This window comes from Myxocyprinus asiaticus, chromosome 15 (genome assembly GCF_019703515.2).
Source record: "Myxocyprinus asiaticus isolate MX2 ecotype Aquarium Trade chromosome 15, UBuf_Myxa_2, whole genome shotgun sequence".
In the NCBI taxonomy this organism is placed as follows: Eukaryota; Metazoa; Chordata; class Actinopteri; order Cypriniformes; family Catostomidae; genus Myxocyprinus; species Myxocyprinus asiaticus.
Window position 1 is genome coordinate 18,299,073 of NC_059358.1, and position 27,955 is coordinate 18,327,027.

The 27,955-nt window shown below is 39.7% G+C and overlaps 2 protein-coding genes across 7 annotated transcripts; one reads left to right on the forward strand and one right to left on the reverse strand.

The window, feature by feature from the left end:
* Positions 1 to 579: 579 nt before the first annotated feature.
* On the reverse strand, positions 580 to 17,620 carry LOC127453296 (sphingosine kinase 2-like). Of its 3 annotated transcripts, none has more exons than XM_051719584.1 (7): positions 17,495 to 17,620; positions 13,202 to 14,952; positions 11,742 to 11,891; positions 11,491 to 11,585; positions 11,022 to 11,137; positions 9,034 to 10,753; positions 580 to 5,311 (listed from the first exon to the last, which is right to left on the reverse strand). In XM_051719584.1, the coding sequence occupies exons 2-7, from the start codon at positions 13,653 to 13,655 to the stop codon at positions 5,249 to 5,251; spliced, it is 2,598 nt and encodes an 865-aa protein (XP_051575544.1). In that variant the 5' UTR covers positions 13,656 to 14,952; positions 17,495 to 17,620; the 3' UTR covers positions 580 to 5,248. The 3 variants fall into 3 exon arrangements, with proteins under 3 accessions (XP_051575544.1, XP_051575545.1, XP_051575543.1); XM_051719585.1 differs by lacking the exon at positions 17,495 to 17,620 and adding an exon at positions 17,360 to 17,415; XM_051719583.1 differs by lacking the exon at positions 17,495 to 17,620 and having other exon boundaries at positions 13,202 to 17,345.
* A 347-nt stretch (positions 17,621 to 17,967) lies between these two features.
* LOC127453293 (CCR4-NOT transcription complex subunit 3-like) lies at positions 17,968 to 27,750 on the forward strand. Of its 4 annotated transcripts, none has more exons than XM_051719568.1 (18): positions 17,968 to 18,111; positions 18,774 to 18,834; positions 18,985 to 19,052; positions 19,144 to 19,239; positions 20,007 to 20,096; positions 20,540 to 20,668; positions 20,761 to 20,856; positions 21,124 to 21,343; positions 22,196 to 22,323; positions 22,505 to 22,555; positions 22,664 to 23,615; positions 24,002 to 24,107; positions 24,213 to 24,354; positions 24,510 to 24,609; positions 26,564 to 26,762; positions 27,061 to 27,193; positions 27,297 to 27,422; positions 27,512 to 27,750. In XM_051719568.1, exons 2-18 carry the CDS (start codon positions 18,810 to 18,812, stop codon positions 27,608 to 27,610), a joined length of 2,760 nt encoding a protein of 919 aa, XP_051575528.1. In that variant the 5' UTR covers positions 17,968 to 18,111; positions 18,774 to 18,809; the 3' UTR covers positions 27,611 to 27,750. The 4 variants fall into 4 exon arrangements, with proteins under 4 accessions (XP_051575528.1, XP_051575529.1, XP_051575530.1 ...); XM_051719569.1 differs by having other exon boundaries at positions 19,165 to 19,239; XM_051719570.1 differs by lacking the exon at positions 20,007 to 20,096.
* Positions 27,751 to 27,955: the final 205 nt, after the last annotated feature.

Below are 27,955 nucleotides of genomic sequence, written 5' to 3' on the forward strand. Positions count from 1 at the left end.
GGAAGATTATACAAGACTAAAGTGGGTAGGCTATCATGTACACGTTGCCTCACCCAAAAAAAATTCCTAAAGTCAGAGATTTATTATTTTGAGAATTAACTTGTTTAAGTTATGATATTCAGGGACGATTATAGACCAGTACACCAGCAAAGACAATATAAGGTTATAAAATGGTTCAAATTAAAATGAGCATGTTGACAATTATAACTGCCAGCGTTATTCATTTTGGCCACCTTTCATGAGTGTCTGACAACATTTTTCATACATTTACATTAATCTTTATATGCAACCAATGATTTGCCAGTGAATAATTATTGTCAAATGTTCATACTAATGTATTACTATTTAATCAATGTTTAATGTCTGACAATAAACTGTTGCTTTCTTATGGTCTAGATTGTTTCCAATATAGCAGAAATGATTAGGTCAAAGAATATATAAAGAACAACAGGTGCATCATGGCCTTCATAGTGCTATTCCTGTACGTATAAATTTATTCAAAGCTTTTCACAGTATTCAAAGCTAAAGAATTTGTCATTTTAGTGCATTAGAACAGCAGTTTATTGCAATACAACCATGGAACTCTAAATGAAGAATTACTCTACAACTAAAGCTGGTCCAATTTACCAATCTTTTACTATAGTTAAATACAAGATTTTATGGGCACTCAAAATCACACTGAAAGCTGGGAAAAAAATAGAGCAAGGAAAATGTAGATAAAATCTATAAAAGAATATTGTTGATAATGGTGAATTCTATTAGAAAATCTCTTCAAATTTGTAAACATACATTTTTGGGGGTGTTTATGAGACGTGTAGAAACACTTTTTTCCCCATCTACCAAAGGGCCTAATTTATAGCTTCCATAGTATTTAAACAACTTTTTTCATATTAGTAAGCTAGAATGTATTTCATTCCTGTAACAGCTTGTAGATGACTTTATTGGTTAAAGGAAGTCATCTTATTAAATTTGGATTGTGCATGCCCTCTTGTGGTCAACACATGTGTTAGGTTCCGTTGTGATCAATGCAAATACTATCAAAGTGTCAAGACAAGTAGGCTTCACACCAAGATGCTGGATCTGAAGACATTACGGATTAACAGCTTCACGTTCCTTGGCATCATGTTTGTTGAATTCAATCATTCATGTCAATACAGAACTAAAACAGGACTTCAGAAGGAGAAGGTGTCGGGGGTTGAGTAAAGATCACATTGGTAGGAACCTACAAGATAGCAGATCTTCTGGCTGGCTGGCTGATCTAATTTATGAGCTGCTTTCAGTGTAATCAGCTTAGATTTATCAGGCAGAGGTTACTAGCAGCACTTCTCTTGATAATGCTGGATCCTCCAAAACAAGATACTTTTCATAAGGTTTGTTTTTAGAATGGAAATTGTGGATGGACGTTGTGGATGTTGGAGATCATTTGCACATAGGTATCAGAGATGATGCATCTATGTTGTGGAACTCATTCAGGAGCTTTCAAATACAAAAAAAAAAAAAAAAAAAAAAAATTCAATACAACATCATTAAAACATCAAGTTGTTAAAATATACATCATATGAAATGCAGTATCAAGGTATCTGAAATGTCTTCAATTTGATGGCTTTGTCCTAGTGTAACCAAACTGATAGCGCAGACAGTTTGAACAGCATCTCAACTGTACATTAAACACTGTAAAAATGTTAAATCTTTATGTTGTGATGCAATTGCTGGCTTTCACACTCTCTCTCTCTCTCTCTCTAAACAACAAGCTTGCTTAACTGCTGCCACCACCTGAGAGTTTATGTAGCAAAAGCATGAGGTATGCAGCAATCAAGCAACTGCCAAGGACAAAAGGGGACGTCAACAACGCCATCCAGTTTTATCTAGAGCGGAGCATCAAAAACCTTGTATGATTCATGAATAATCATACAAAAGTAGGTTATAATATATCTAATTGGCTTCCAATGTTGGATGAGTTACTCTAAAAAAGTAATTAATTACTAACTACTAATTACATCTTCTATCATGTAATTAGATTATTGTACTAATTACTCTTTCTGAAATGTAATTGCATTACTTATTACTTTCTAAAACCCTGATCTACCTCAACCAGATGAAAAATTCAAGGATAGACATGAAATTGTTCTTTTAATTCTTTCAAATAAATCATAAAAAAATCAAATAAATTATTTATGAACTGGCCAAAGAATTTAAGGGGTTTGCATTAAATTAGAAAACATACATTTTAACATTAGACGTTAAATTTAAATTTTAAATTCACTATTGCTTTATATAGAATTGTTCTAGAGTCTATACAGTATTTAACACAATTACATAAGAAGTAACTGTAATTAAATTATTAATAAATTATTACAGTAATGCATTACATCCAACACGGCTTGCTAATGGGGAAAGGAGGGGAGATGAGTGGAGGGGAGAGAGGGCAACAGAGAGATGTAATCTAAAGGAGAAAAAGGGCAATGTAGTATGTTGTAATCGAGTGGACACTGAGATACATGTGGGAAAACAAGGGGGAAATAAACTGCTCAAGAAGCTAAAAGGGAGGTGGAGACACTACAAGAAAGCAAGAAAGTGGCTGAACAGTGTAATGGTTCACAGAGATTATAAGGAAGAGAGGAAGCGAGTCTGAGACGACAGCTTCCTTGTTTACAATTTTGTGCAAACCAGATAACTAGCAGGAGACAGAGAAATGTGAAACATACTGTACTACCTGACCACTGGTGCCTTCCTCATCTTGCCCAAAGAGAACAAGCTTTGTTTTCCACCTATGAATCGGTTTTGTATTATTTGCACACAATCGCTTTGGTAATTGTCACAAGTTTTTCATTGTTCAGTAGCTCATTTTTTTCATATCTACACTTGAGGATGTGCTAACTGAAGAAGAAAAACATTCCTGAGCTGACATTTACTAAATCAAACCGGAAGCAGACATTTATCCTCAATCATGAGCCTTATTGGCAGCAACACCTCATGCAATTGTTTTTCTCACTTTGGTGCTTCTATAGAAAGTAAAAAGCACAGAATTTTAAGTTTCATAGTTTATCTTAACGTAAACATTTTAAACCATACAGAACTAGGAACTGTAAATAATATCTCTCTATATATATATGTTTAATATAATATTCTTTTAATAGTAATTGCAATCTTATTACAAGCATCATAGAATGAGAAGACATCTTAAACTGGCATTTTCAAGGTGGAAACCAAAATTATTAGATCACTCTAAAGCAAGGTATGACAAATGGAGGAAGGAAACATAGTGGAGAGAATTTAAACCAAAAACAAATAAATAGCATTTGACTGCAGCTCAAATCAGTTTTGAGCATGCAGACTAGTAATAAAACAACTAGCATTACACATACGTACATGCTTAAAGGGATAGTTCAACTCAAAATTAAAGTTTTGTTATCATTTACTCCAAAAATCAGTATGACTTTCTTTCCTCCATGGAACACAAAATGGCATGTTAGGCAGATGTTAAGCTTTTTCCATATAATGAAAGTGAATGGGGACTAAGACTGTTCTGAAATATCATTTTGTGTTCCATGGAAGACAAAGTCATATGGGTTTGGAACAACATGAGGGTGAGCAAATGGTAACAGAATGTTTAATCTTTTGAGTGAATACAAAAAACGGAGTACAGCAGTGATCAACTGATGTATAAATGATTGCACAAGACAGAACTAAACAGCTGTTCGGAAATTCCAGCCGAGTCATTGGAGTAATTTACTAATAATTTCAAATTCTGAAATGAAAGCAAAGTCTGCAACTGACAAAATATGGTCCACAGGAAAATTAAAGTAGTAAATAGGGCATTTCTCCAGTAAATTTAGGTAAAATTCAAGAGTGCTGGAAAGGCCACCAAGCAAGAGTTCTTTTACAATCATGGTCAGCTCCACAGCTTTACTTTCAACAGAGCTGAAGAATAAGTCTCTAGTGACTCTCAAAATATGGTTGGAAAGAAATAGGCTAAACAATTTAAGTTACTGATTATTATGAAATACTCCTTACCTAATATTTAATAGAATTTTTAAGAGGATGGGTTTTAGAAGGTGCTTTACCAGTTGATTGCGAGCTTCCAGTTACTCACTGCGTGGAAACTGAGCGTTATACTGTATATAGAAGCAATCACCAGTCCTCAAACATTAAAGTTTTTTACTTAAATTTGCATGAAAGTTAGTAAACTTTAAGCAGATTTGCCTATGCGAATCACATTACCAAGAAACTGAAAACCACTACCAGGCCCCCTACCTTGTATTTAAACCATGACTGACTGTTAAGCAATTAGAGATTGACAGATTTCTCAAAGCACCACCAAAACATGTATGTGAAGGTTCTAAAGACCGATTTCTGAGAGCAAATTTAATGCAAATCGTGAAAAACAAAAAACCCTGAACTAAAAGGTTTTTTTTCAGTGTTCATTGCAATGCATATAGCTAGTAACCTAACAATATCATATATTCTTACACAAACTAGCAATGCAATATACAGTACACCATATAAGTCCACATTTAACTGCTCCACTCAATCTACACAATGATTGTGTCCTAAAAATACCCACAAAAAATGCCATTGTTGACATAATTCTGCTCAAAGCAAGAAGGTTTGCAAGTATGCAAGGCAGAACTGACTGCATTTCTAAATAGTTCCATGAAACAATGGAAGGTTTCCAAAGAGCCGGATCGAGAATGTAGATAAATCTTTGCTAAATGAGGTCTCAGGATTAATTGTGATACTAAATGGGTATGTAAATTAAGGGGATTGCACTTTGAATTCAGAGACGGATAAGGCATTCAAGGGGTACCTATTATGTGACATGGTTGATGTCATATTTGGATCAATGCGTGGCAACCCAAAAGCCTGCATTTTTTAGTGTTCTGTCTGTGACTTTTGTTTCTCTCTCACTGAAATAAGGCAGGAGTAATGTTGACAATCTATGAACAAATGAATACTAAAATGTATACACCAGTTTTATACATTCAGTTTCAACATTTCCATGTTTATCCAGACATTGCTGCTTTCTCTCTCTAAGGCTACAGTGAGGGAAATCCAAGTGGTAATCCTACAGTCTTTCAAAATACTCCTTGCATATGCAGCTTGAAAAAGCAATCCCTTGTTTAATCCAAGTAAAAGCAGTGATTGCAACTGCTGGCTTGCTGTTTGTCTCTCCCCCAATATGTTGATGGCAAAATGTTATGTCACCAAGAGCGTGATGTTAATCCCTGCCTGGGCAAATCCAAACAGGTCAGAATCTTGTAATCTTTACTCCAGTGTCCCCGACAATCAAACGGGCCATTGAGGGATGAACCTGAGAAAAAAAAGAGGGTACAGAAATCTGAAATGTGAAGAAAGAAAAGGGGAGAGCTTTCTTAAATTCATAATTTTTGGAGTCAAATATAAAGCAACTTCTTAAGATATACTGTGGGAGGGTAAGTCACTTGTGAATTGTAACCATTAAAATTGTTATTTAATTAGCATACTCTGTCTGCGCTGGTTTAGCATCTGATTCACTAAAGGAATTATGCAGATCAGGCAACAGAGCCCACAAAACCTATGCTGCACACAATTTGCACAGGGATGCAGCAGACCACCAACATCTGGCCGGGACTCTATAGCAACACTCCACTACTGAGATCCATACACCTGAAATATTACTTAAACATGGCAAAAGTGTGCTTGACTATACCACACATATGCCAGGTTATGATGCTCTTCTCCATCATTTGATCATTACTTGATGAATTACTGCTGCCATGATCAATACAAAAAGTACACAAGCAGTGTCAGAAATTAGGTTTTACATTAGGGAGCAATATTTGCTTCATAATTGAGAATTTATTACCTCTTACCCTAAGAATTAAAATCAACATCAACTCATATTTATGCCATAAAATGTACAGTATAACTAGCACTTTAACACAATATTAAGAACTATTCTTAAAAGAATAGTTCATCCAAAAATTAAAATTTGCTGATAATTTACTCACCCTCAGGCCATCCAAGATGTATCTGAGTTTCTTTCTTCATCAAAACAGAATTTAAGACTTTTAGGATTTCATTTCAGGCCTCCTCCTCTAAACAATGCAAGTGAATGTACTCCATATTTTGACGGTCCAAAATGCATATTTAGGGTGCATCAAAATAATCCACACGACTCCAGTCGACAAATAAAGTTCTTCTGAACCCAAACGATTGATTATTTTTAGAAACACAACAATACTTATATACTTTTTAACTACAAATGTTTGCTTCCGTACATCTGTGACGTGCGCTCATGAGAGGGATGACGTAAGTTCGTTGGTAAGGTCACGCGGACGAGTAGTCAGGAAACGTGTCATCGTTTACAAGAGAAACTTGTGCCGTTCACAAACCAAAACAATTTCAAAACAATATAAAATAAATACAAAATTTCCAAATAATAATATTTTTGTAAAAACAATGTAAACAATGACGTGCTTCCTGACTCCTCCTCCACGTGACCTTACCAACGAGCTTATGTCATCCCTCTCAAGAGCACACGTCACAGAGATGTACGGAAGCAAACATTTGTAGTTAAAAAGTATATAAGTAAATAGTATATACAGTGCATCCAGAAAGTATTCACAAAGCTTCACTTTTTCCACATTTTGTTATGTTACAGCCTTATTCCAAAATGGATTAAATTCATTATTTTCCTAAATTCTACAAACAATACCCCATGATGACAACGTGAAAGAAGTTTGTTTGAAATCTTTGCAAATTTATTAAAAATAAAAAACGGGAAAAAAAAAAAAAAATCACATGTACATAAGTATTCATAGCCTTTGCTCAATACTTTGTTGAAGCACCTTTGGCACCAATTACAGCCTCAAGTCTTTTTGAGTATGATGCTACAAGCTTGGCACACCTATTTTTGGGCAGTTTCTCCCATTCTTCTTTGCAGGACATCTCAAGCTCCATCAGGTTGCATGGGGAGCGTCGGTGCACAGCCATTTTCAGATCTCTCCAGAGATGTTCAATCGGCTTCAAGTCTGGGCTCTGGCTGGGCCACTCAATGACATTCACAGAGTTGTCCCGGAGCCACTCCTTTGTTATCTTGGCTGTGTGCTTAGGGTCGTTGTCCTGTTGGAAGATGAACCTTCACCCCACTCTGAGGTCCAGAGCGCTCTGGAGCAGGTTTTCATCAAAGATGTCTCTATACATTGCTGCATTAATCTTTCCCTCGATCCTGACTAGTCTCCCAGTTCCTGCCACTGAAAAACATCCCCACAGCATGATGCTGCCACCACCATGCTTCACTGTAGGGATGGGATTGGCCAGGTGATAAGCGGTGCCTGGTTTCCTCCAGACATGACACTTACCATTCAGGCCAAAGAGTTCAATCTTTGTTCTCATGGTCTGAGAGTCCTTCAGGTGCCTTTTGGCAAACTCCAGGCGGGCTGTCATGTGCCTTTTACTGAGGAGTGGCTTCCATCTGGCCACTCTACCATACAGGCCTGATTGGTGGAGTGCTGCAGAGATGGTTGTTCTTCTGGAAGGTTCTCCTCTCTCCACAGAGAAACGCTGGAGCTCTGTCAGAGTGACCATCAGGTTCTTGGTCACCTCCCTGACTAAGGCCCTTCTCCCCCGATCGCTCAGTTTGGCCAGGTGGCCAGCTCTAGGAAGAGTCCTGGTGGTTCCAAACTTCTTCCATTTATGGATGATGGAGGCCACTGTGCTCATTGGGACCTTCAATGCTGCAGAAATTTTTATGTACCCTTCCCCAGATCTATGCCTCAATACAATCCTGTCTCGGAGGTCTACAGACAATTCCTTGGACTTCAAGGCTTGGTTTGTGCTCTGACATGCACTGTTAACTGTGGGACCTTATATAGACAGGTGTGTGCCTTTCAAAATCATGTCCAATCAACTGAATTTACCACAGGTGGACTCCAATCAAGTTGTAGAAACATCACAAGGATGATCAGTGGAAACAGGATGCACCTGAGCTCAATTTTGATTCTCATGGCAAAGACTGAATACTTATGTACATGTGATTTTTTTCATTTTTTATTTTTAATAAATTTGCAAAGATTTCAAACAAACTTCTTTCACGTTGTCATTATGGAGTATTGTTTGTAGAATTTTGAGGAAAATAATGAATTTAATCCATTTTGGAATAAGGCTGTAACATAACAAAATGTGGAAAAAGTGAAGCGCTGTGAATACTTTCCGGATGCACTGTAAGTATTGTTTTGTTTCTCAAAATAATCCATTATTTGCATTCAGAAGAACTTTATTTGTTGACTGGAGTTGTGTGGATTATTTTGATGCACCCTAAATATGCATTTTGAACCATTACAAAATGGAGGACATTCACTTGCATTGTTTAGAGGAGGAGGCCTGAAATGAAATCCTAAAAGTCTTAAATTCTGTTTTGATGAAGAAAGAAACTCAGATAAATCTTGGATGGCCTGAGGGTGAGTAAATTATCAGCAAATTTTCATTTTTGGGTGAACTATTCCTTTAATGTTACAAATAAAATAACAGAAGAATTTATTACGAGGGCATTTTTGTCACCATATTTTGAATTTCAGGAGCATTTGAGTAATTTTTGGTGGCTGTTTTTTAACCAAACCTCCCTTAATTTCTGACCCTATATACAAGCATCTCTTTTAAATATGTTTCTGTATCTGCCTACTTTCCTCAGGCGGCAATAGTGCAATTTTTATGGCACCTGGCAAACAGCACAGGAGTTTGTGAATAAAGCTCAATCTATAATGAAACCAATTTACACAGAAAGGAGGCGTGTTTGTGAGGAAAGAAATGACAATGACTTAATGTTAATAATCAAGATGCAGTTGTGTCTGCTTAAACTAGATTGCTGATGGTTAGTGAATAAAATGCAGGTTTTTGTACTGAAATACCATGTGCAAAAGTGGTGCAACTGTTTAGACAATTTTCCTGTGTGTCTAACTATTGTGATGCAGTAGGATCAACAGCTGCAGAACTAGCAGACTGGTTAAATCTTTGGTTTAACAATTTTTCCAGTAATGGCTCTCTTAATGTTACCTGTGCCTGCAGAGGCCCATAGGGCACCAGCTCCCCATCCACAGTGAGGGTTCCTCGATGCGAAAGTGGCTGAAGACGGAAAGCCCGAGCAGAAACATGACTAACATAGGGAGAGCTAAGAGACAAATGGGCTCCTCTCTCCATTGCTAGGAATAGTCTTAAGAGGGTTGCCCGGGAGATACCAGCCCGCACAAACGTCAGATGGATCAACCCGTCGTCAAATCGGGCCTGAGGAGCAGCAAAAAGATCTGCTCCCAGGTGGGACTGGTAGATGGCAAGAACAAGGACAAAGTCACCCTCAATGGTGACCCAGTCTCGTGTAGGTAAAGGCTGGTCCAGAGGAGGTAGCAGGTCATCCTCTGGCAGGTGGATGGAGGAGGTCGTGTTAGGGTGGTTCTTCAAGGGCCCTGTGGGCTCAGTGAGGTCAAAGTTGAAGGATGGAGTTGGTGAGTAAAAGGAAGGTGATGGGGAAGAGGAGCTGGGGGTGTTGAGACGAGGGGCGAGATAAGAAGAACGGGGAGAAGCACTAGATGGAGATGATGGAGGGGTCGGAGAAAGGGAAAGAGAAAGGGATGGGACTTTTGGTGGAAGAGAGTTTGAATGAGTTTGGTGGTGAAGGGAAAGGGGCCGTGGCCGTGAGGGGTTCTGGTTCTGATCCAAAGTTTTAGGTTTGAATTTGAAAGGAGACTGACGGAATGGAGAGGAAGAGATGGTGAGGGCTCGCTCCCGAGACTTGTCCAGTGGATATGCCTCTCTCTGAAAGTAGGAGCCATTTAGATCTTCATCCTCCTTCCCATAAGCTGCCAGCTCCAAGTCTTGGTCAGTATCTGCACTGATTGGCTGGCTAAAGAAGGCATTAATGATCTGGCTTGAGGGGGCAGAGTTTTTATGTAATGTGTGTTGCAGGTCAGGTGGCATGGTCTCATAACTCCCTTCACACTCTTTAACCTCCTTTCCTTCATCCACCCCATTTCTCTCACACAACTCGTTCCCTCCAAGTTCTCTTGTCTCCCTTTTATTCCCTTCATCATTACTGGCTATGTTTTCACACTTGTCCCTTTCGTTAGATTCCGAGCTGGTACCTGATGTCTCCTCCATTTTCTCTTCTGCTTCTATCTCCCTCTCTCTGTCCTCTGCTAGACTGCTAGTTCTCACTACTCCTACGCCCCTTGCCCTCTCTCTCCTCCTTTCCCTCTCCCTCTCTCTCTCCTGCCTCTCCCTCTCTCGCTCCCTCTCTCTCTCCCCATCTCCCTTTCGGAGGCTTCTCTGTTCACTCAGGCCCATGTCGGAGCAGGTACGGTGGATGGGTGTGCGACAAAACCCCTCCAGACCCTCCGTAATGCTGCGTGAAAGAGGCCGGCGGGGAGGCTGAGGTGTGGAATCTGGGGACAGATTGAACATAGCAGGTGGCAGGTAGGAAAGACGCCCTTTATAGGAGCGCAGAGAAGCCAATCTAACCAGTGTTCCTAGTGTAAACCGTGCAGAGCCCAGTCCTCTGTAGCGCTCGCTTTCAATATCCACATCAGACACAAAACCCCATGCCACAGAGAGGAAAGAGAAAAGCCTCCTGGGAGCAGGTGGGTGCCCATTCTGATTGGATGAGGAGGATGAAGCAATCGGGCTGGTTGTAATAGAGACTAGGTCCATCGGTTTAACCCCACCCCGGCAAAGCAGAAAACAGCAGTTGAGGAGGAGAAACTCCCGAAGGCACATGTCATATCTTAGAGATAACAAAAAAACACCAAACATCAGAAAACCTCATCAAGACCTATGAATATTTTTTATTATATTTCAAATAAATAATCATATAATTAATAAAAGTTAGTATGAACAATACGTAAAGGCTATAAAGGCCATTTAATGCAGGTTTCCATCAGGGGTTTGTTAACATGCATGAGGACTAAGATTTACAAAATTAACGAGCCTCTCTGAAGAACTAGAGAGCATCAGGTAAGTATATCCCAGGTGAGCTAATGTGCCTTTCTCACCCTGCATAGTGGTTGATTGAACCAGCAAGTGCATTCCCAGAGCCACACGGCAGAATTCCCACAGGAGTTTTTATTGCTTGTTCCCAGTCTGGCCTTTCCATAAGGCCATTTATCACCTGCAGAGTCAGGACACATAGATCTTGTTTATATATACAAATAATATAAACATAATTTATTTCAATCTCATATTTTTTACTGTACATGCAATAATTCAAGAAGTCAGGTAGTGTTCGAAACCACAAAGCTCTATTTTGTTAAAATAATCTTGCAAAAAAAATCATACTTTGACAGTTAAAATATGCTGATAAAGCCCTCTAATACAATGACACCATACGCAAAATGTCACTGTGACTTCCCTCATTCAACAATTGCCTGAAATGTACAGTAAAAAAATATAATGTTGTAATACACATATTTTAACATAGTAATAAATTTAATAATATGAATTCTAAATTGTTAAGAGAATCACCTCATGCAAGAGTCCATCTCCAGATACAATGATAATTCCATCCCATTCTGGTAGAGAGATCTCTCTGATCACCTCACGTGCATGATTCTGACGCTCTGCACAAAAAAAAAAAACATGTAACGCATCCATTCAATGGAAAATGTAGTTTTTGTGTGGGAGTTTTAGAACTGATTTATAACTTTACTATGAGTGAGCCTGAATCAGTATTGTCCAAGTTTGTAACCGATGCCATGTGTGTGTGTTGATCGTACCTGTCTGTATAAGGTTGTAGCTGACGTTGGCTTCTCTTATCATTGGAAGTATGTGCGTTTGACACCACTGCATTGCTTGACCCCGTCCACTGAATGGATTTACCAGCAGCAACAGTCGACGGGGACGAGGCAACATGCTTTTGCTAAATTCTTATCAATAAGAAACAAAGAAAAGGGAATCAGCCTAAAAACAGCAATCAATGATAAGACATTGACTCAGAAGCTAACTTATGAATTTATACCACACTTTAGTTCTTAAGCTAACAAACCATCTGAAAGTAGCAATGGCAATCAGGGATCCGTTTTGTGGAAGCAATTAGTAAACAATGCTGTGAAAATATGTACACCTCATGATAGGATCACATACTGTATATTTGACCTTTGTTTCAAAAACACTGATTAAAAAGGTTATAAATGGCAGACTCTATGATGGCAAGCTGGCCAGTCCCTAAAGCAGAAAAACAGGCCTTAAACCATAATCCTTCCACAAATATACTTTATAGTTAGTATGACGTCATTTTGGTCAAATCCTTTTTTTTTTTTGGCCATTGAGGTCAAACAATGTCCATCTGTCTCATCCATCCAAACAACACTTCCTCCACAGTCCTGATCCTCACCTAGATATTGTCTGGCAAACTTCAGTCAAGAAATTATATCATTTTTTGAGATCAAATGCCTCTTCATAATCAACTAACAATGTAGGGCAATGTTGTTTAGCCTCAGTTGACACATACACTTTAAAACTAGGCAAGACTGATGGAATGTTTATCTAAAATCAACTTATCTTTTTTCATCAGTTTTAGTGAAATGATCATTCAAAAATTCTTTAATCCAAAAATGTAAAATACCTTTTTTTCTTTTAAATAAACCAAATAAACATTATAACTTTTAAAGGTGAATACTTTCACACCACTAGTGTTTAAAATAAGAGTAATCTGAACTCCTAACAGGTTACTTTATGCAAACGCTACATCACAGTATTAGATTCATCTGAAAGTTCAGGGTGGCATTTCAGAGACAGATGGACAAATTTAAACTAATTCTTACACAAATATACAGTATGCAAACAGAGTCGATGCACAATCACACACAAATTTAGAACAGAATAAAATAAAGTGTAGAATTTATTCTAGAGGATCCATGTTTTTCCATTTACTGAAGACAGTTTCCAATAAAAGCCACTCAAGAGGCTACTTCATTCACACACACACACACACACAAAAAAAAAAAAACATGCAAACACATGCCTGTAGGCTTACTTGAAGAAGCATCCATTATGTTATAGTCACAATAAGAGAGCATTACAACTTATGAAACATCAATAATGAAACTTGATTCTGGTGTTGAAGTTTATTTTGCCATGTAAAAAAACTGGCTGACAGTACATTTTCTTCACATTCACAATTCAATTCTCAATAAAATAAAACACTAACTGCAACAGAGAAATCCAACATACACACCTGTGGTGGAACTGACATCCATCCCCCTCAGCAAGCAATGTATAGCAGCATTCCATTTCTCCGCCTCAGCTCTACTCTCCGCCAAGTACGCCCTCACCTGTCTGTGTCTGGAGACACCCTTCCGCCGTTTACCCGGAGGGTACCAGTAAAGCACCAGCAAAGGAGGGGCTGGTGACCGTGGACAGCTGCAGCCAGTCAGCTCAGCCAGCGGCAGCATTAGCCTGGACTGCTTACCTGTGTGAGAAGACAGCCGCTGGACATGGATGTGTGTGGGGGTAAGGGTCAGGGCATAGCTGGTGGAAGTGGGGCTGGAAGGTAAAGAGACACCTCCAGGGCTGTTGGGGCAGCTGTTATTGTTATTTCCACTTCCCCCTCCACTGCTCCAACCGCCAAATTGTCCGTGAAGGAGGGCCTCCTCAGTCATGGATGGGCTCTGTGGACCTGGTGAGCGCATGTTCAGGGCCTAGGCTCAGTGGCGGCACCACAGGGTAATGGAGGGTGTGTTTGGAGCTCGAGCACTTCATGCAGAGTTCTGTTCTTGGCCTTTTAAATGCTTTTTTAAGCTGTAGTGAGATTACTTGGTGTTCTGGATGGAAGAACTGGATGTTTAAAGTAGTTGATGAAGATAGTGATTGAGTGTATTTATGTGTCAGCTTTTTAAACCCAAATCATGGGCTTTTCAATGAGTTTGTCAATCTTAAAAGATGACAGTGTTTCAACAGGTGTCTGTTCAAATTTAGAAAGAAACTTCAGCAGGCTTTTCTATCCCTGATAGTGTTAAATCTCCCTCAAATCAGTGCTTTTAGTGTGAAACAATGCCAATCATGATACTAACTGTTACTAACATATGATCAAAGCACAATATACAGAAACCACATTAACTTGTGATTCTATCATCTAAGAGACAGACTTCCAGTTAAGCACTGCTAATGTGTCAACAAAAATATAACATTCTTATATTTTTGCTTAAAAATACAAATATGCCTATGTGGATTTAACTAGATTATTCGCTTTTTTATTCTCAACTGTGTCTTTGCCTGAATGCAGTGGCTAAGAAAACACACAATGAGAAAAAGCAAATGTCTCTTGTCAGAGTAAAACAAAACTAAATTCTGTGTGCATCTACATAAATACTAATCTAAAGAAATTTCATAAATTACTTGATCAACAATTTTCAGGTTTTGAAATAAATAAAAATAGTAAGCACAATTTCAATGACAACATGCACTGCCTTCAGGTCAGAGACCATAAAACGTACAACTTAATCAAAATAAGCACAAAAGTATGATTATAATAAACAAAGAAAAAAAAATGTTTCAAAAAATATTCTAGTACAAACAAGCACAAAGAACAGATGTAGTGGTCCAGCCAAGAAAAGTAAAATTAAACTCTGTCAAGGCAGACTACAAATACAATTTCTCTCCAAAGAAAATAAAAAAATAAAAAATAAATTAAAAAAGGTTGAAGAGCATGAAAAAAACAAAAAGATGTCACTTCTGATCTTGGTCCAAAATAGTGTCAGAGACTGTAGTGGTGACAGGAATACTTGTACTCTAGCTCATCCAATAGCAAATGCCAGAAAATCCAGTATTTGATATCCATTAACCTTGAATCCTATTCTTCAATCCTTGCAGGATAGTTCTCAAAACGGGAAATAAATAAAACACCACAGTACACAGGAGGAGGAGAAGAAGAGCTGGAGCAAGGTGTCATGTCAATGTTATCCTCTTTTGAGCACTCTTGTATTCATGCTGTAATAGGTGTCCGCACATAGAGAAAAGGAGAGAGAGTTGGAGAGACGGGGGAGTGGGAGAGAGACAGAGATCACCTTTTGTACATTAAACACAAATGTACAACATCCTGGAAAGCAAATGAAAGACCAGAAAAATCACATTTTATTCTTAGAACTTCAAAACCTCCTGTCACAAAAGATATCACATTTATTATTTACATTATATTTATTAAAGTTCACCATCATCTTTAATGCCCATCTAATGCAATGCAATGTTAAAATGATCATTGATCTACACCTAACCTTAACAGACTTATTTTATCATGTAAGATGCAGATGCAATATCTTCAAAGGTCTAACATAAGCAAAACGGTGGAATATTCTGAACAACAGCACTCTGTTTCTCAACTAAGGGAGTGTGGCAACCATTAGTTGGGGGAAATGTGCATGGATGGATTTACAGTATAGATACAAAGTTCATTGCTCAAAATGTCTAAGTGCCTGTGGTTTGACAGCATTAGCCAACACAAATATGACGCAAACTTTGGTATTTTAATGCAAACAAAGCAGATTGTTTTGTCTTGAGTGGCTGAATCACACCTGTCTGACATAAATCTTGGAGGACACCACATTTGTGAAATTCCGCGATTACGTCTGGCACTCAAAACCAGTACTGTGGATGAAAACTAGACTTGAAAATTAATCTCTTTAAGACTTTTGACTCAGTGGTCTACTATGTGTGATGATTTAACCTAAAGGACTTAAATATTGATATGTTTCTCACACACACCTATCATATCGCTTCTAAAGACATGGATCTAACCACTGGAGTCGTATGGATTACTTTTATACTGCCTTTTTGTGATTTTTGGAGCTTCAAAGTTCTGGCCACCATTCACTTGCACTGAATGGACCTACAGAGCTGAGATATTCTTCTAAAAATCTTTGTGTTCTGCAGAAGAAAGTAAGTCATTCACATGTGGGATGGCATGAGGGTGAGTAAATGATGAGAGAATCTTCAATTTTGGGTCAACTATTCCTTTAAGAAAATGAAAGTTTGAAGTGTAGCAGGATTCAAAACATCCTCTTAGAACAAGTTTATCAGGTAAAGGCTGCCCATTAAGATGCTTTACTAATAAAATATTTACAGTCTAGAAACTTCTGAGACAAGACAGTCGACAGTGAGATGTTTTAGTATCTGTCTTTAGTAGACAATTCAATATCTGCATGCTTTGTGTTGGAATTTGATCTGGCAGCCAGTAAGAAATGCTGAACGCACAAATATGCAACTCTATAAACAAATATTATCATGCGTGTACATTTTCTTCCAAGCCACTTTTTAAGACAGATTTCCATAACCGTTTAAAGAGTAAAAAAAAAAAAAAAAGTGGTGTCCACTTCTCCCCTATGCATCTTTGAAAGGCTGGGCGGGCACACAGTCAATAAAGTAACTCTTTCACAACACCAACAAAAGCCCAAGTGTGCATTCCTCTGCAAAACTGCCTTTAAAAACCTGTAGCAAGTGATACCTTTATGGGGCCAAAAACAGCACTACTGACTGTCGGGGAGACTCGCACAGGTGCACCGTGTCCTATTTATCACCAACAGTTTTTATTGCATCAGTGACATAATAGTTTCTTCTTCTTCCAATTAAACAAAGCAATTCCAAAGACTTGAACTTACATTTAGTCTAGTGTTACATCACAGATCTTAAAATAAAACCAGAGATGACATTTGCACAGATCTCTCTCACTCTTGCATAAGTGATATGAAATCAATAAACTCATAAATATCAAAATATTTTTTTTTTCCATTTATAATTTTGCCAATCTCATTGAACGAGCAACCACATACAATTACAAAGCATCTCTAAATGTGACAGGTGGTCAGTCAGCTTTCAAAGTCACAAGTTCATTTTAGTTGTAGTGTGTGAACCATACAAGGCGTTGAAGCAAGAACTGGGTTTTATAATAACGCTGACATCTGAGTAAATGTGTGATAAATAAGGTTTTCTGTATAAAACCCGCTGCTTTGTAATTTTTGGGAAGTCCACTGCACGATCAGGACTGTCAACCACAATTAGCTTAAACTGCCATCTTGTAAACCTACCAAAGGAAGCCGTAAAACTAAAAGCAGTCATTGGTTGGCAAAACGTGACTTTAAAACATCAGAAAAACGAACGACAAAAAAATTAACAGTACAACTCCAAGCCAAACTCACTGATAAACACAGCTAACCAGGCCAACATCATAAACTAGTATACTTTATAGGTATAAATGGACTTGTTTGTTTACTAGTTAACGCTGGCAGTTAAAACCTTGGAGCTTAGAAGAAAGAGGTTTTATCCATGAATAGAATCATGTTACCAGCAAACGTGTTAACATCATTTGAAATTGTCAAGCTGACGCGAGTTCAGAGCAACCAACCTGACTAACGGATCTGTTTCAATTTAAATACTTTATTAAGACGGGCAGGCCAGTATTGTCTGGGTGGCTTGCGGGGTGTAACGACTAAAAGAATTACAAAAGACGACAAAGCAACACTCATACCGATGAACTTACCTTCTCTCTCTCTCTCTCTCTCTCTCTCTCTCTTTTTCCCCCCTACTTGACCAGTTTTTCAGGCTTTCTGAGCTGTAGGGGAGGCACGAGCGTTTTCAGGAAGTCTGTTGACGCGGCAGGCGGAGGCAACTAAATGATTGACGTAATTAACTTCCAATCATTAAAGAGAATGGTTGTCTGACCAGCCCATATCTTTGTACACTTGTGCCATACTACGGAATATTCTCTTCAGTGCTAAAGAGCTTGTTTACTATATAAATATTTCGATTTGATTTTTGGTGCGAGACATCAGTTTTGTGAAGAGAAGGTGCTTTTCCGTAAATATAACCTTTCACCCAGTATTTCAGCCAATGGGGTAATGGCTCCAGCGGAAGCCGTCACGATATGAGAAATGATCGACAGGCATTTTTAATGAATCGTAAAGACGAAAAAAGATCAGGGGCGGGAACTTCGAAAGCGAGCGGTGGGCGGAGCCTGCCGTCCATCTTTAATGTACTGGACAGAAGGGGGATTGACGAGCTGAAAACATTACCAAATTTGAATTAAGGAATTGTTGGAGATTTTGCTCGTGGCTGTCATACAGAGATACCGACGAATATTACACACGTTTGAAAAAGGTATACGACCAAAGTGAATTACATTAAAGAGTTTAAATCCCCCCGCATCGTCTGTTGGAAAAACTATGTGTGTCTGCTAGCTGAGCGTTAGCCGTCAGCGATGCTCGACATCACAACAGCAGCAGCTTAATCCATGTTAGCTGCAAAAATATACAGTATGAAGTCTATATGAACAGCCAGGATAACATCTTATCCGTGTAGCGGAGAGATGGAGATGAAATGCTGCTGATCTAGCGCGTTAGCAGCTCGGTGGCTAGTGGACAGTGATCAGAGGCTGCGTAAACACAGTGAGGATGTGTTGGCGTTACGCTATACGTAATTTGAACTATTGGAATAGCTCATGGCGTACTGTCATCCAAAATTCTTTATATTTCCTAATATTCATGAGATTAAAAAAATGATAGTTGCGGTTTATTTGTTGGCTAAGAAAGCAAGCTAGTTAAACAGAACTTGGTAGGTGTTAATTGGTATCTGGATTCAGGAACATTAGTACGGTAAAAGTGTAACGTCAGTCAAGCAGGTATTTGTATGCTTTGATGTCTGATTTTTGTATTGAGATGAGCTCTACCTGTCAGGGGCAGTAGAAGCACCTATCATCTGTCTCACACAGAATGCAGTGCAAGTTGACAGTCTACGATGTGTTGTTTTTCCAACCCTTGCAGTGACAGAAGGTATGAAGACAGTATCATAGCGAAGCCATGGCTGATAAGAGAAAACTTCAAGGTAAGATTGCATTATGTTGGAGCAGCTAACATGTACATGGATAGCTTGACTGCCATAACTGTTTGTACAGAGTAGTTTCAGTCTAGATGTGTCTCTCGATCATCCCATGATCTATTGTTTTACGCTTAATCTCGTGCTTTACTCAACCAGGTGAAATAGATCGATGTTTGAAAAAAGTTGCTGAAGGCGTGGAACAATTTGAAGACATTTGGAAAAAGGTGAGATTTTTTTTTAGATCAATACCCCAATACCTAAAAGCAATTATGATAGAAAGGAGTCATGCATCTGTTGTAATTAATATTTTATTAGTCTATTTCATTTAATGCACAGCTTCACAATGCTGCAAATGCCAATCAGAAGGAGAAATATGAGGCAGATCTTAAGAAAGAGATTAAAAAGCTCCAGGTGAGATTATATACATTTTACACAACCCTGTCTAACAAGTAGACATGTTCTCGTCATTATTTTATAGTATAGTGTGATTGTAGGCTTTAATTCTGCATAAAACTATTCATCTGTTAATGCTGCCTTCATGTGCTGTCGGATTATCCTACTTCTCACTTCTGAAGTGGTAAATATGAGTACGTTGTGTTCAAGTGCTTTGTTGTCGGAAAGAACAGGAAACATGGACGACACCAGGTTCAATCATGCATATTTCTTGAGGAACTTTTATTTTGACACCATAATGCATATCACTCTGTTAACTTTCTGATGAAAATGGAATTTTGGTCAAATACAAGCTATTTTCCCTGTGTAAAAATGTACAAAATCCATCAAATGTTTGCTTATGTACATAAATATGTATGACCGAAAAGGCAAGCATTAACAATTAGCTGTATTTAGAAAAATGAATAAAACCTGCCATTCTCTACAGAAACAGTCCCCTCTTCCGCCATGTTGAAAGTTTACATCTCCTCCCAACTCGGAAACTCGGTTATCAAAATTATCTCTGAGTTTCCCAGTCGTAATTACGACTTGAGGGGTCATCCATGTGCAACTTCCTAGTGGGAAACTCATATTTACGATAATTCTGAGAGCACATGAAGGCAGCATAATACTTCCTTTAAACTAAAGTAGGGAGTGATTCTGGCATTAAAGCAAAACAAACACGATCTTTTTTTAACACTTTCTGTAGGATTTAAGGAAAAATATATCCTCTTATTTCTCCTTAGCGGCTACGAGACCAGATTAAGACATGGGTGGCATCCAGTGAGATCAAAGACAAACGGCAGCTAGTGGAGAACCGCAAGCTTATTGAAACGGTAGATGCGTATTCACATATTTCTCATGGCTCTCTTATTTTAAGACAAAAGCAGACATTACGTTAAGATGATGTCATCATACTTCGTTACCTGATGAATTCTTACAAGAAATACCCAGGTCTACTTTTACATTTATTCATTTAGCAGATGATTTAATGCAAAGTGACTTGAGGATTTGAATGTGGATTTTAAATTACGATTTTAACAAAATGAGCAATTCATCCAGTGCAGACTGTAACATGAGAGGTGACACAATGCTAAGTTCCAAAAAATTGAGTGAGAGAATGAAACAAGACTGAAAGGAAAGTCCATGTTTTATTCAATGTTTTAAGAATTGGTGCCTTAATAGTTGAGAGTCAAATACTCATGGAAGAGTTAAGTCTTTAGATCCGTAGAGATTGCAGTCCTCAAACCTGCCTGTCTCTCTATCTCTTTTTCCTTAGCAAATGGAACGCTTTAAGGTTGTTGAAAGAGAGACCAAGACAAAGGCCTACTCGAAAGAGGGGCTGGGCTTGGCTCAGAAAGTGGACCCAGCACAGAAGGAGAAGGAGGAAACAGAACAGTGGCTCACGGTACCAGTGGCGCACAGATAACAGTGGGGGGGTCGAAAACGATTCACAGGATGTAAGCAGTGAAGTAATTAGATGATTCTTGTCTCTTGCAGAATACAATAGACACTTTGAACATGCAGGTGGACCAGTTTGAGAGTGAAGTTGAGTCCCTCTCTGTTCAAACACGAAAGAAAAAAGGAGACAAGGAGGTCGGCATTTAACTTTTTCCCTTCCCCTTCCTCTCTCTTGTTTTATTATAGCTTGAGTCTTTTTATAGCTTTCCTTTTTTGTGCTTTCACTCACATTGTATCGATAAACAAACCTTCACTGCTAAGAGACCTTGGCATGAATTTACTATATTTTTCTGGTGTAAATACTGAAAAACAGGAAGGATTGCGTTACTCTCCTGATGTTCCTGTTTCTGAACTCACTGTCTCATGCTATTCTGACCTATAAAATGCGGTCTCGGTCTACAGAAGCAGGATCGGATTGAAGAGCTCAAAAGGTTAATAGAGAGGCATCGGTACCATATTCGTATGCTAGAGACCATCTTGAGGATGCTGGACAATGATTCAATCCAGGTGGATTCTATCCATAAGATCAAAGATGATGTGGAGTACTACATTGACTCTTCGCAAGACCCAGACTTTGAGGAGAATGAGTTCCTCTACGATGACCTGGACTTGGAGGACATACGTAAGTCTGCTCATGTTTTTTTGTGAAAAGCAAGTGATGTGTTTTGTTAAATAAAATGGCTTGACACATTCTCATACACAGAGGTGAGAATATAGGCTACATGAGATGCATTTGTCATTGATTGTCATAGAAATATATACATTTCTGGTCAAAGTTTCTCGCCATGAGACTGTATATGCTGTATTATAACTATGTTATTGGGTGAATTCCATTTAAAAGTATCACTTTGCCCTAATAACTCCAAAGGGCAGAGTACTTGAAGTGAGTACTCTTGTTTTTCAATGTAAACACGCGTTAGACAGATGCCATTGACCGCTGCACCACATCTTGCTTTTTTTTTTTTTTCACATGTAGGAGCGCAGCATTTTTAGATGCTGTTTTATGTTAAAAAGAACTTTTAAAATGCATTTGGTTCTGTTTGTTGCACATTGTCTAGATTTTTTATTTTTTTTTTAGAGCAAGATGGCTTTCGGTCTGAAAGGTCCCCCTTAAGGGAGCAGGAATATTTTCCACTGGTGTTGGGCATGAGCGCAATTGAGGGTGTTGAAATCCCAAGTGTTCTCTTACATTAATTACCTCAGGTTTCAAAAGGAATCACGAAGCCAACCAGGATCATTTTATTATAAATGCCAAAGTTACTTCCTTGAAGTGACCAATGTATGGACACTTTGCTTACAGTCATGTGCAAGGGCCCTTCATGAAGAGGTTCAGTTGCTCACTTCATTTGGAAAGACCCTACAAGTAGTGTCACCTTCCTGCTGTGCCCTAAAAGGGTGCAAAAATGCCATTTGTTATTTGCCCATTGAAATACATTACAAACTAAACAACTTCCTTGTCATTTTTACTCTCTAGCAACTGCCTTGATGGCAACATCTCCTCAGGGCCATACTGAAGATGAGATGTTCCTTCAGTCCAGCAGCACCCCGACCTCCACCACTTCCTCTTCCCCCATCCCTCCATCTCCTGCCACAGGCATCATGGTAAGCTACTGTCTTTCATTTCCTGGTTCTTCCACTCTTTTGTCCCTCTCTTTCTAGTCTACAGATCATCTTTCTGATCATCTTTCTCTTCCCCTAGTATTTCCATCACACATCAACTCTCAAATCCAGTAGCCAATGCTTTCATTTCTTTATCAACTGTGTGTGAATGTGTTTTCCTCAGGAGAATTCAGACGATAAAAGAGGTCGATCAACAGACAGTGAAGTCAGTCAGGTGAGACTTCACTATCGCTTAAACTACATGTATGCTTACATTTGAAATATTATACATTATTTGTGTCTCTTCATGAACTAAACCCCCTTGCGGCTTTCTTGCTCTTAGTCTCCTGTGAAGAATGGAAACCCATCTCTCTCATCCTTCTCATCTGCCTCGTCAGGCTCCTCCTCCTCCTCCTCCTCCTCCTCCTCGTCCTCCTCGTCCTCCTCTTCTTCTCTGGTCTCCATGGCTACTGTTGTCGGAAGCTGCACAGCGGTCTCCGGGGGCAGCAACCTGCTGGGAAGCTTTAGCAGCGCAGTACAGCAGCATCCACCTCAGTCTCAACAGCAAGCACAAGTCAAACTCTCCTCCACATCTGCACCTTCCAACAACACACCGAGCCCACCTAGCCACCCCATACTACCTGCCTCCACTTCTTCCTCTATGCCCAGTTCCAGCACACCTGGTCCGGTTACTTCCAATTCCCAGTCCCAGGCTTCAACAGGGCCTGGGGCCGGGGGCTCCAGCCACGGACTGTGTTTAGGCCTGGGGAAAGGAGGTGTGACGGTGACCAGCAGCAGTAGTGTGGGTCAGATACCAGGTCTAAGTCTGACAGGGTTATCTGGTTCTCTCAACACCATGGCAGGGCTTCTCTCAGGCTCTACCCCTGCCCCTTATGCCCAGGCAGCTGCTGGTGGAACAGCAAATAGTGCCTCTAGTGGTCCGATGGGGAGTAGCAGCAGTAGTTCTGGCATATCTGCACAAAGTGGAGGTGCCGGGGGAGTGGGCACAAGTGCAACTAGTAACGGTACGGGTACAGGGGCAAGTATGGGTCTACTAGGGTCCAGTCCGGGTCATGGAACTCTAAGCGGAGGTATTCTGAACCTGGTACCCGGGCAGACAGCTCTTCAGGGATCTGCACAGGTACCCGTGAGTCCTGTGGGGACAGCACTTGGTGGAGGAACCGGCGAGGGTGGACTGGGGGGCAACGGGAGCAGTGCAGTGGGAAGTGGTGGCGTGGGAACAAGCAGAGTACCTACGAGACCCCCCAGCGGCCTCAAACAAAATGGGGCAACCAGTGAGTGCTGAGTCTGTCCATCCATTATCTATTTTGTCTTACGAAGCCAAAACACAGTAACTACTCTTAACACTGAAACTGAGAAAAATGGGTTCGAAGTTTTTAAGTTGTCTTATTAGTTGTGGATTATAGGTTAGTCTTACTCAGTTTTTTCTGGATCTGAGCATAGTTGAGCCAAACCTGTCTCTCTCACAGGACAGATCATAGGCTAAGAAATTGATTTAGGTTATAACACACTTTAGACCAAATCTTAAGATTTTATGACTAGAAATGTTCTGCTGAATATTTGACCTCTTTTCAGATTTATTTTAATTGATAAGGAACAGCCAGTCAAATTTATGCTAGCTGGAATTTTTATATTAGATTTTCTTCATGCCTCTCTCCAGGTTATAGTGCTGTGGTTGCAGACAACACACCAGACTCCTCCCTCAGCAGTGCCAGCCAAACACAAAACAGCCATTCCTCTTCCTCAAGCTCATCGACAAATCAAACGTGTGTGCGCATTTATATTCACACCCTTGACTATCATGTTATTAATACAACAGTGTTGTTACTGACTGATGCCTCTGTCTTTCTTCAACTTCCTCTATATTAAAGTCTGGATAATGGCCCCAGTTTATTGAGTTCTATCACTCTACCCCCCTCCTCTCCATCACCTGCTTTCACTGACAGCACACCTGGTGGTGGGAGTCTGCTAAATGGCCCACACTCCTATACACCCAACACAGAAGCCATCAAGGTGTGGTTTTCTCATCCTGGTTAGATTACACTGAGATTTGTTCACCTTAGTAAACCTTAGTTCGGCTCAAAGTTTTTCAAAAAAAATAACCTCCCACAAATTCGGTTAATGTTTTTATTTTTTATTCTATGTAATTTTATGTTGTTCTCTTGCAGGCTCCTGAACCACCGAGCTCTCTGAAAGCAATGGCAGAGAGAGCTGCACTTGGATTGGCTCTAGATGGAGAAATCCCATCACTACACCTCACAGATCGAGGTACCTTACACACTGGCCTGTACAATACAGAGCTGCACCTAACTAACCATAAGGAACAACCGAACATAGCACTCCAAACCAGTGGTTCTCAACTGGTTTTGCTTCAGGACCCAGATTTGCACTGGACATCAAACCATCCCATCACAGTAACAAAACTGCATAGACCCAGTAATATAATTTATACTATATATATATATATATATATATATATATATATATATATACACACCAATCAGCCACAACAGTAAAACCACCTGCCCAATATTGTGTAGGTCCCCCTCATGCCACCAAAACAGCGTCAGCCTGCATCTCTAGCATTCTGAAATGCTAGAGAAATTTTTCCCCATTCTGATGATTGATGTGAACATTAACTGAAGCTCCTGCCTTATCCTTACCCATATCTGCCTGATTGTATGCACTGCACTGCTGCCACACGATTGGCTGATTAGATAATCGCATGGATGATTGTTGGCGCCAGAGTATTTCTGTAACTGCTGATCTCCTGGGATTTTCACACACAACAGTCTCTAGAATTTACAAAAAACATCCAGTGACCAGCAGTTCTGTGGATGGAAATGCCTTGTTGATGAGAGAGGTCAACAGAGAATGGCCAGACTGATTCGAACTGACAAAGTCTACGGTAACTCAGATAACCACTCATTTTCTTTTCTTCTCACCACTAACCACCACCACTTCTGACCACTAACCAGCATCTCAGAATGCTATTCTGAGATGCAGGTTGACGCTGTTTTGGTGGCACGAGGGGGACCTACACAATATTAGGCAGGTGGTTTTACTATTGTGGCTGATCGGTGTGTGTGTGTATATATATATATATATATATATATATATACACTGTACAACAGCACAGTACACCTGTACACCTACTTATTCATGTGATTATCTAATCAGCAAATCGTGTGACAACAGTGCAGTGCATAAAAGCATGCAGATACGGGTCAGGAGCTTCAGTTAATGTGCAGCCTCAGTTTCCTGTTCTTAGCTGACAGTAGTGGTACCCTGAGGGGTTCTCTGCTGCTGTAGCCCATCCGCCTCAATGTTCGATGTGTTGTATGTTCACAAATGCTTTTCTACATAGCACTGTTGTAACGTGTGGTTATTTGGGTCACCTTCCTGTCAGCTTTGACCAGTCTGGCCATTCTCCTCTAACCTCTGTCATAAGTCGTTTTCGCCCACAGAACTGCCGCTCGCTGGATGTTTTTTGTTTTTCGCACCATTCTGGTTAAATTCTAGTGACTGTTGCATGTGAAAATCCCAGGAGATCAGCAGTTACAGAAATACTCAAACCAGCCCATCTGGTACCAACAATCATGCCACAGTCTAAATCACTGAAATCAAATTTGTTCCCCTTTCTGATGTTTGATATGAACATTAACTGTAGTTCCTGACCAATATCTGCTTGATTTTATACATTACACTGCTGCCACACGATTGGCTGATTAGATAATTGCATGAATATGTAGGTGTACATGTGTACCTAAAAAAAGTGGTCGGTGAATGTATATATTCAATATTTCCATATTTTCACATTTATTTTGCTATTCTAACTTTGCATTTTATAGTATTATTTGCATTTAGCATTGTGTGATATCTGACAACCTGGGACCCATTTTTGGGTTGCAAACCACCAGTTGAGAACCAATACGCCAAACTTTGCCCTGTAGTTCAAGCAAATCTCATTTCAGCATCTATATGACTGAGACGCATAGTTCACTGCCAAACCTCAGTGTCCACATGGCACCAAGTTAATGATCAAAATGACTCAACCACATACAGCACACCCTGTCTGACAGCCCAACCACATGCAACAGATTATTGTGCCAGTTTAGGTGTAACATTAGACCTGTTGGGCTGTTCACACCTCTCATTCTTTTCATTTCAAAATACTGAGCTAGTATAGTCATCACAGACAATAAAAATTTCATTCCTGTAGCTCTGTTCTCGGGATCCTCGGCTCCAACTGCTCCCACATCAGCCCCCCAGCCTGCTGTTTCAGAGGTCAACCTCCCACCATCTTTAGGGGCGTGTCCCCTAGGCCCCACCCCCCTCACAAAAGAGCAGCTCTACCAGCAAGCCATGCAAGAATCAGCATGGACACATATGCCCCACCCGTCTGATTCGGAAAGAATCAGGTACACATTCCACTGTATGTAGGGTGTACAAAACCAATGCCATAAATTAACTAAGTAATAATACATTTGGGGGTAGTTTTGTCTCTTTTAAGGGCATTTTGGCTCTAGACCCTGTTCATTTCTGACTCTTGTACAGTGAATAAAAGGAGTACAAAACTGTTGGCTTATGGCAAATTATGTATTTTGCATCCAAGTCAAAACATTAAAAAGCAAGCAGCAGCTCCTGCATATTACTGTTATACTCTCCTCAAGCCTTAGATGTATGGCATAAATCTGATGCTCTGTCCATTTGTTGTAGGCAATACCTGATGAGAAACCCTTGTCCTACACCGCCATTCCACCATCAGGTGCCCCCACATCATTCGGACTCTATTGAGTTCTACCAGAGATTGTCCACTGAAACTCTCTTTTTCATATTCTACTATCTGGAGGTGTGTTATTTTTATAAGAGAGAAGCTTCTATTGGATATTTCAGCAGACTTGAGTCCTCCAACTCTTTCTCTGGGTTTTTTTTCTTCTTCTTTTTTGTCTTAGGGCACAAAAGCGCAATACCTGTCGGCTAAAGCACTGAAGAAGCAATCGTGGAGGTTTCACACCAAGTACATGATGTGGTTCCAACGGCACGAGGAACCCAAGACCATCACTGATGAGTTTGAACAGGTAAGAACACATCACTGTTCTCATGCTCATCACTGAATATGAATGTAAAGATGAACATGATTTAATCTGGGGGTTTTTTCTGCCTGTAGGGCACGTACATTTACTTTGACTACGAAAAGTGGGGCCAGAGAAAAAAGGAAGGATTTACATTTGAGTACAGATACCTGGAGGACAGAGATCTGCAGTGACTGACAAAGGAAGGAAGAGACCGAGAGAGTGGTTGCTACGACAGAGATAACGCTGCTGTTGACATTCCGAGATGAACTCCATGTCGTGGTTAAAGTTGGATGTGAAGTTGGCTTTTTTTCTTTAATAGAGGGGGGTGGATGGGGGGGGGGGGGGGGGGTGAGTGCCTGTTTACATGCAAACATTTGAACCTCCTTTAATGTCGAGTCTTTATCACCTTCATTTCTGTTCTAACTGAAACCCCCACCTAGCCAAGCGGCAGAAATAAAAGGAACGATTTGGTTTAGGATGCCACAGACAAAATATTTTGCTTGTAGTTTGTGTTTGGTGGAGTGCTGCATTAGCAA